Genomic DNA, 9,873 nt, shown 5'->3' on the forward strand with positions numbered 1-9,873 from the left:
ATCCTGGGCAGCCTTTTGAATACTTGTATTTAATTTTGTCCAGTAGATTTTTCTTCGGAACACTATAACTTTGAAGCCTTGTAACATGTCATCCCATTGCTTTTTATTTCTTCAAGAGCTAAATTTAATGATTCCTGTGTAATTTCTGTGTGATTCTGTTAAAATGAATTGAAACGTAATTAGAAACACACCGTTCCCAACTGCGGCCTATAGAACGGAATTAGGCACAAAATTAAAAACTGAAGCCTATTTTCGTGCTACATGTTTTTTTATAAATATTAAGCAGGGAGTTCCCGAAATATTTGATGTAAACTGTTTTGCAACTAATTTAAATTCCACCAATGAAGAATCAAATAAATAGCTTTAGAAAAAGTAAGCCTCTGAATTGTGTTTTACTTATTTTAAGCTCATTTATGAAATTTCATACGCAAAATAAGCTTTTTCCTCAAAAAACGATAGGACGGAAACTGATTGTTTCATAGCACGTAGATCGGTACAGGTGAAATTGGTGTACCAAATTCCGTTCTAACTTTGCATTTAACATTTTTATGAGTTTATTATATAAAATTCATATTAAAACATATATTTCGGTAAAAAATGCTATAATGTTCAAATATTTTAGTATATATATATTAGGGCGGGTCGATTTAAAAATCGCCCATTGCTCTATGAAAATCATAACTTTGCCGAAGGAACCATACCTCTAAAACGAATTTTGATATCCCCCAATTTGGGTCGAACCTTTGGGTAGGGGCAAATTTTGAAAAATTCCACTTTGACCCATTTAGAGTGCTCCAATCGAGTCCAAATGTATGACCGACCCCCACTAACTTTGGACGGCCGATCCACCCATGCCAGTGGCACAACCCCTGGGGGGTTCTCCATACAGTCATTTCAAAAAATCACCATTTTTGGTGATTTACATGAAAAAAACAGCTAAATTGCTATGTTTTTTCTTTATTTTTATTTATTTATTTATAATAATATCTATTTTTTCTCTTAAGAAATTTATTTAGTCAGAACATATGAAAAAAATTAATTTAAGTGAGTTATATAAACGAAATTAAAAAAAAAATTAATGTTTGAAGTCTTTTTTACTTTCAAACTTCTTGGCTTCAAACAAATGCCGAAACGGAAGTTCGTTGAAGTGTAGAAGGCAAACAAACCAATGCCATACCATTTCCATACCAAGTTTTTCCCAAATTCCAATCAACTTATCTTGTACTTGAATAGTGAATGATTTATGCGAAAACTTTTTGTGTTCTGTTTTAGCACGTTCGCTTAAGTAAAAATAATATCTCAAGATATCCAGATGGGTTGGTAAATTAAGATCAGTCAAATCAGTAGACACACCAAAAACAGTAACATCATGCTTGGATATATGACTCATTGGGTTTTCGATAGTTGTTGATGTAGTTGCTTCATCTTGCGGTGTAGAGGATGGTGGATTCATTGTAAACTTTTTGAGGTAATAAGAATGAAATGGTAATTGTAAAGTAAGACGCGTAGGGTTTCGGTTGTTAAATAGAACTCAGCTCTGGTTGCCCAGAGCTCTTTTATTTATAGCATTCCTTATCCTAATTTATGTATGCACCACATGCTACTACTGGACATACCGACAGTATGTACACATATGTATCTTAAGCATAAGTGTTTTCAAGGGCAAACACAATTGTCTATTGTTAGTTTAAGATCATTTGCGATCTTCAGGGCAAACATAATTGTTTCTTGTCTATTGTTAGTTTAGGATCATTTGCGATCTCAAGGGCAAACACAATTGTCTATTGTTAGTTTAAGATCATTTGCGATCTTCAGGGCAAACATAATTGTTTCTTGTCTATTGTTAGTTTAGGATCATTTGCGATCTCAAGGGCAAACACAATTGTTTATTGTTAGTTTAAGATCATCACTTAAATTAATTTTTTTCATTTACATATGTTCTGACTAAATAAATTTCTTAAGAGAAAAAATAGATATTATTATAAATCAATAAATAAAAATAAAGAAAAACAAAGCAATTTAGCTGAAACACCAAAAATGGTGATTTTTTGAAATGATTGTATGGGGAGCCCCCCAGGGGAGTTCCAGGGGGTGTGCCACTGGCAGGGTGGATCGGCCGTCCAAAGTTAGTGGGGATCGGTCATACATTTGGACTCGATTGGAGCACTCTAAATGGGTCAAAGTGGGATTTTTCAAAATTTGCCCCTATCCAAAATTTCGACCCAAATTGGGAGACATCAAAATTCGTTTCAGTGGTATGGTTCCTTCGGCAAAGTATCTTATTTTGATCCCTAGAATATGGTTTTCATAGAGCAATGGGCGATGTTTTTGCCTTCCCACAAATCGACTCGGCCTAATATATGTACATATATATATGCACTTATCCAATTATAATATCAGTCTTAAACAATTTTTACACAACTCTTAGCACTTTCCACAACAAAACTTTTTAATTATCACCACCGGCTAGGCAACTGCTTCCAATAACTAACATATGTGAATTTAATATGAAATAAAATGATTTATGGTTTGACATTTTTCAAATGTAAAGTTGAATATATTTTTCAAAATTTAAAATAACTGTCCTTTGAATGATGGGTAGCATTGACTTATTTTGTTTATTTAAAAAACTTGTAAACGAAATAGCACGGAATATGTGTATATATGTATGCGTATTTCTTAATTTTCGCGGTACGGAGGTAAAGAGAAATGGTGAAACGCAGGTAATTGACCGTCTGCACTTGGATATATGTAAATACATATGTAAGTATGAAAAATTTTTTTATTTTGTTTTCTTATGTACTTTACTTCTTTATAATTTCAGCATAATTATTGTAATGCATATTCATATAATCATTATATAATATGTATATATAATTATATATATATGTATATATATGAAGTTATAGATATGTAGTTAAAATATGTTGATGAATTTTCTCTCATAAAAATATGTACATACAGTCGAACTTCCATATCTCGAATCACTATTATCCCAAAAAAAACTTCGACTTAGGGAGACTTCGAGTTATAGAAAAAATTTTTTTTTTTAAAAGAAACTCAATTGCTACTTTAGAGTATATTAAATGATGAATATGTATTTGTTGTTTAAAACACATATTACAGAAAACTGTAATAAGTTATAGTGAAGTGAAGTATTCAGAAATTAGTGACTAAAAATTTTTTTTTTTTTGTATTTTCAGTAAAAAATTAATCTAATTTGTTTAAAGCCGTATAGTGCTCATCAGTTGTAGTGTCATTTGTTTGCAAATATAAACTCAATGTTCGGAAAGCATTTGGAGGCTGGTGAATAGTTTCTTCTACCGATCCCTCGCCGTCACTCTCCGTTCCGCTTAATATTGGATCATCTAATTCAGGGCAGTAATTCTCAACAATATCAGCATCTGTAGGAAAGCCAGTTGTGCAAAGATCATTATCTTCTGCAATATAATCCTGAAGAGTAGCACTGCAAGTTATTTTGTTTGCTTTTAACCATGCTTCGTAATCAGCTTCAATTACATTTCGATATTCATCAGTAGTACTTAAAAACTCAGAGGTATGTCATCTTCCTCTTCCCATTCAGAGTATTGACCAAATCCAGCTTTTTTGAAGCAATTCGCTATGGTTTGAATTTTAACGTCAATATCCCAAGCTTTTGTTACATGATTGATGCAATCCGTAAGTGTAATATCTTGTTTTTCGTTTGCTTCTATACGCTTTAGTGCTTCTTTTACTATTCTGGTACGATAAAAAACTTTCAAGTTTTGAATTACTCCCTGATCCAGCGGCTGTAATTTAGAGGTCATATTCGGTGGAAAAAAATGCCAGTTCAATGGCTTTCAGTTTGCTTTGTACGTCTTTAGAATGTGCTGGGCAATTTTCAATAAACAATAAAATTTTTCGGCCAGTACTTTGAAAGCGCTTATCTAAATTTAGAACCCATTCTTCAAAAATTTGGTCATCCAGGCCTTGGAGTTATAGGCCAGGATACTGCGAGTTGTAGAATGAGAGAAAAGCACATTACTTCGAGTTATAGAAGTCACAATTATGTATTTTCGTTCGAGTTATGGAGAACTTCGAGTTATGGAAGTTCGAGTTACGGAAGGAAATTTATATGTTAATTACTCTCTTAATGCTACTGCCAACCCATTTAGTTCGAGTTAGAGAAAATTCGAGTTGAAGAAGTTCGAGTTATGGAAGTTCGACTGTAGTTGGGAAAAACATATTTCAAAAGAAAATGTGTGAAAGTTTATGCGTGTAAGTATGTATGTGCTTAAGCAATGTAAATATGTATGTATTATATTTATGAAAGTATGTTTGCCCCAGACAGATATGTATGTATGTTCGTTTCTCTTTTCTTCTCTCCTTTTTCTTTTGTTTTATATATGTATATATACATTATATATATATTTTACCAAACTGTTTTTTTTCCTTTTTGATAGCAGAATTTTCAGTTTTCCCGTAAATTACCGAAAATTGAAGCAGTTTGATATTAATTTTCGGTCGTTAAGGCGGTTCTTAAAATTACCGTTTTTATGTATGTATATACACGCATTAAATCGCATTTGAACATGCATACATAATAACATACATATAATCTATATAAATAAAAATGAATCGCCAAAATGTATGTACATACGCTCATAACTCAATAACGCCTGGACCAATTTGGCCAATTCTCTTTCTTCAATGTTCGTTGAAGTTCAGAGATGGTTTTACGGCGAGAAAAATTGGAATAATTTCCGGAAAACCCCTTAAAACAGCCCTTTTCTTTTCCCCATACAAACGTTTCAATAAAAATGAATGCTTGTCACTAAGAGAACGGTTGAACCAATCTTAATGAAATTTTTAAAGGTTGTTTCTTGTGGATCGGGAAAGGTTTAGAAACAAAATACCTTATACTTTTCATGAGGAGAAGTCGGAAAATTGGACAATTCCAAAAAGTAACATTTTCCATACACATTTTTTTCAATTTTTGTTTGTTTTGTTTTTCAATATTTTGATTTGTAAATTATTTGAATCGTTCAATTGCGGTCGCTTACTTTTTTTCCGGCTATCCAAAGGAAAAATTATTGAAAATTATTCAGTGAAAACTTTATGTATGTTTGAGACGATGTGATCAATTACAGATTGAAATTTGTTACGAAGCCACGAAGAGGTGGCGCTAATATTGGTCGGCGTTCTTTTTGCCATCAACGTATGGCAGCCCAAAGAAAGGCAAGAAGTACTCCCAAAATGCGATGACATACGTGCGGAATTATGGATCGCGGTCAATCAGCTAGCGATCGTAACGATATCACAGCACGACTTTTTAAACAATAGCTGCAATGTTTGATGGTCTTTATCTTGAAGCAACCTATGGTATATAAGATGCTGTTAGATGCTGAATGTGTTCTGTTGAGTAGCAAAAAGAGGTTTGCCGCACGCACACATTCTTCTTTGGATGCGGATGGTGATTACACCAGATCAAATTGATGAAATCATTTCAGCGTAAATTCCTGATTCAGAGGTAGATCCAGAATTATACGAAGTGGTGAAAACCAATATGATTCATGGACCTTGCGAACCTTACAATCCCACTTTGGTTTGTATGTTTGACAATAAAGGCACGAAACACTACTCATGTGCTTTTCTTTCGGAAACGGGAATGGGAAATGATGGATATTAACTGTATCGGCGTCACTCACCAGACGACAATGGCAGAACATTTAGCATTTAGAGGCGTGAATATCGACGTTAACAACACATCGAAGTTGACAACACATGGGTCGTACCATATTCGCCCCTTTTGTTTAATTCACATTCAAAACTCATGTCAATGTTGAATATTGCAGATTGGTGTAATCGATCAAATACGTTTGCAAGTACGTCACCAAAGAAAGCAACATAGCGGTTATTGGCCTTGAACAATATGAGATCAGCAGTATCAAATGGGTCGATATGTGAACCGCAATAAAGCGCTTTGTAGGATGTTTACTTTTGCAATTCATGAAAGTTTTCCGACTGTTGTGCGTCTCGCGGTTCAACTTCATTTAAGTCATTGCGTATTGTGAATCGTACAGTGTGTGCAACATTTTGAGAAGCATGCCAGCAGTAGCATTTCCTGGAACATGATAATCACTTGAAACAGACGAAGGACAATGCGATAGTACTTCGCATGCCACTGAGGTTCGCATACTCTTCGCGAAGATCATTTCGACATATCCGCCTTTAAATTCGCGTTAATTATGGGGTACGAAAAAATGACATTGCCGATGACATTTTACATTGTATTCGCTAAAAATTGGAAATGGGAAAATTTCGGTTGATACTTCCAGTGGTTTGATATCAATTTCACCTCCCTTTTGTCAATTCACTTCAACGGAAGAGTAACTCATCACGAATGTTTATCCAAACGTTGGCCAAATTATCGTAACTGCAATTGCTTGAGTGCACGCGCAATTTTAGCTGCCAAAAATACCGATGTTAATGATTTAGACTGGAAGATTCGAAGTCAAATTCCGGGTGAGCTCATACAAATAGATCGATCGTCTTGACAAGGAGAAGACAGAAACCAGCAAATTATCTGATGGGGGAGATTTCCAAATTCTTTGGAAGCATATGCCCCAGCATCATTTGCGTCTCAAAGTTGGATCTATCGTGTATGTTTCACAATCTTGAAGCACCGAAACTGTGTAATGGAACCCGACTGATTGTGACGCTGTTATCATACATGAGGACAGCCATTTCAGTTCAAACATTCAATTTCCAGGAAAATTGCCTTTGCTTGACAATCAACAGGACACAAGGAAACCGGAAATCTATGTTTTTACACGGCCAGATATTAGTATGTTGGTGTTGACGGTTGGGAAAACCCCTCTTTCTGTATATTAAAGCACCAGAACAGAAATCTAAAAAATTTTGACACAATATATTTTAACTTTTTTCTTTCAAAAACAAATTTCACCAGGACAACGGTCGGGGGCAGCTAATAGTTTTATGTCTTTATACGGAAACATCCACCATTAATTTCCCCCAGCGGAGGGTTTAGAAAATTAGTGTGCAGCAGTGTCGCGTCGGCGATTCCCACCGGGGTTCCCCCCCTCCCTTTTCTGTTTTTTTTTTTTTCTTTTCCCCCGCGGTTAGTAATTTTGTTGTATGTTTTTTTTTTATTTTCGGCCCGCGCGATTATTAATTTTTTATTAATTTTTGTTTTTTTTTCGCGCCCGCTCTTTTTTTTTTATGTGTATAGATATTTTAGCTTTTCGCTCCCTTTTTAATTTTTTTTTTTTTTTTAATAAGATCTTGTTTCACTTGTTGACATGTACCTAACATATGCATTTTGAAATTATTTTTTTTTTTTTTTTTCCTCATTTTAAAATGTATATTGTTTTGTATTTTTTTTTTTTTTCAGTTTTGTCTTTCTTTAAAAACTTAATTCCGTGTTTTTTTTTTTTGTTTTATTTTTAATATGAAAGTATGTGTGTTACTTCACTTTCTTTTGGCTCCCACTTTTAATCACCTTATTCTTTTTTGTTTTGTTCCTTTGTAATAACCATTTTTAATTGAGTTTTTTTGGGTTTAAATTTTCCCCGAGTGCTTTTCACTAGGGCTAAAGGACCATTTTCACTGCATTACAAATATCATCACCTTAAAAAACTCCCTTTTTTTCCTTCTCTGACGAAGGTATCACCGTATTATTTTTTTGATAAAAGGAAAAAGCAGGTTTTTTTGAAAATAAAAAAACACAATTTAAAAAAATCGGAAAAAATCACTGTCAAAAAGGACAAAAGAGGTCGAGCGCGCTGATGTTGTTTTCTTAGTGTGATGTCGAAAAAAGGGGGCCGGCCCGCACCCCTTATTCCTTTTTTGCGTTTTGGTGTGGGAGGCGGTCATGCTAGATCTGCGTAGCGGTGACAGGGGTGTTGTGTGGGTAAATTTGTGGAACGTGTGTGGTGAAAAGATGAATGTGGTGTGCGGTTTGCCCCATGTAGGGTTGTATGTGTAGTACCTGAGGCTCATTTGGCCAGTAGCTTAAATGAATCTTTACAACTGGTCACCACCATTACTGTTCTATCGCAGTACAGTGGTGTGAAAAATAGGAACAACCAAAGTTGTTTGTGAAGTTTTAAAATGTCTTTTTCTTATTAAATACAATTTTTTTTAGATACAAGTATAACTCATAAAATTTTTCCTCCAGTGATTAGAATTTCCCCCCCCAAAAAGGTAAAAAAAAAACAAAATATGTAAATGCGAAACTCAAAAACCTTCAAATTATGTTTACCGCTTTTTTTCCCCAAAACTGTACAATTCCGATATAATTAACTCCGCTTTTTAAATTTTGAGTACAATATCAATATTCCCAACCATTCTCGATGAACATTTTATGGAGGAATTAAATTGTTTTTTTCGCAACATTTTATGCCCTTCCCGCCGAAAACTGTTTCCCCTCATCTAGCCCTCGTGCGCACTTTTCTTTGCGGGCAAAAAATTTCACCCCTGGTTTACCCCATTAATCTTATAAATTTATCAAGATCTCGCTATACAAAATGACAGTTGAAAACCATTCATCGAAAGAACTGACCCCTCTAAATCTCTCGGGGGACTCGGGTTTTTCCCATCTACTTGTCACATTGAAATTTATTATCTTTTCAACTGATTTAGACACTGCAACAAAAAAAAAATGTAAATATCAAATGGATTAAACGCAATGAATTTAATTTCACCCAAACTCGTTTCCCCAAAAAAAAATCGGCCATTTTTCCATTATATGGAAAATATTTAAAAGGAGATTTTTATAACAAAATACTATCGAACAATTTTTTTTTCATAAATATTAAGCATGTGAATTTTGAATGGCACAAAACACCTGATACAGTCTCAAGTCTCTAAATTTGAAATTTTAAGTTAGAACAATTTTTGATATCTCAAAAACTATTACATTTCATTATTCAGAAATGTTTTTTAAATTGAATAAAATAAATATGGCGATAACAAATATTAAAATTTCTTTAACAGAGTCAAAAAAAAATAATTACCAATAAAAATAAAAATATATTTGTTGACTTTGTCTCATAATATTTGAAATTTATGTAAAAATTTGGTTTATTTTTAACCTTTTCGTGTTTGAGTTGCTTCAAAATATAAAAACGACAATCGATTAAATCTATGATGATCTCTTTTCAGTATATTCAAATTGGAAACAAGAGTTCTTTTTTGTTTTGTGACCTTTCCCCCAGGCCTCAAATTTGTTCCGTATTTTGAGACCAACCCACAGACTGTTCAGTGAATAGAACAGTCACAAATTGAGACTTTTTCCCCAAAAAGTCTCAAATAGGACAAAAGACTGGTTACAGAATTCCCCTATAAATGTCATCTAATCACTTAAAAGTTTTGGTGGGAACGTACATATTATATAAGTCCCCTTAGAACAAAACCCGGGGGGAAATTTTATATACCATCCCCGATTTCATTAAAGTTTAGTATCCCGCTCTCAAGAAATGTAAAAACTTCATATAAAAAAATTTAAAAAACGGCCAAGAAACTTTCTTGCGATAAATTTACTTGTGCTAGTATGCCTTAAAGAAATCTAGTACTAATTTTTAAATGTTTTTTTTTAAAAATGCGAAAAAGGGAAACCTGGTTTTGGGAAAAAACATGAAATCAACAATTTTTCTTGAAGGAAATTCAAAGTAATCGTTAAATTCATCCCAAAATAGTTAAAACAACTATTATGAAGTATAGTTACTTTTGAAATCTTTTATTTCATATATAAAAGAAAGTGACGTTAGTTACTACGCTTATAACTGGAGAACGCCTGGACCGATTTCGGGGGTTCCCCCAAAATTTGACAGGTCCCGCCCAAAAAGGAGAATACTTAAGAAAATTCGAAAA

At 33.6% G+C, this 9,873-nt stretch overlaps 1 protein-coding gene across 1 annotated transcript; it reads right to left on the minus strand.

The window, feature by feature from the left end:
- Positions 1–3,210: 3,210 nt before the first annotated feature.
- On the minus strand, positions 3,211–3,806 carry LOC126767504 (uncharacterized). The gene is made up of 2 exons (XM_050484989.1): positions 3,551–3,806; positions 3,211–3,509 (listed from the first exon to the last, which is right to left on the minus strand). The coding sequence occupies exons 1-2, from the start codon at positions 3,804–3,806 to the stop codon at positions 3,211–3,213; spliced, it is 555 nt and encodes a 184-aa protein (XP_050340946.1).
- Positions 3,807–9,873: the final 6,067 nt, after the last annotated feature.

The sequence above is a fragment of the Bactrocera neohumeralis genome, unplaced genomic scaffold (assembly GCF_024586455.1).
Source record: "Bactrocera neohumeralis isolate Rockhampton unplaced genomic scaffold, APGP_CSIRO_Bneo_wtdbg2-racon-allhic-juicebox.fasta_v2 ctg7229, whole genome shotgun sequence".
Classification (NCBI taxonomy): Eukaryota; Metazoa; Arthropoda; class Insecta; order Diptera; family Tephritidae; genus Bactrocera; species Bactrocera neohumeralis.

Coding starts and splice junctions, on each gene's coding strand:
- LOC126767504 (XM_050484989.1), bottom strand. CDS start 3,806: ATGACCTCTAAATTACAGCCGCTGGATCAGGGAGTAATTCAAAACTTG. Junction 3,510..3,550: donor GGAAGATGACATACCTCTGA/GTTTTTAAGTAC, acceptor ATGTAATTGAAG/CTGATTACGAAGCATGGTTA.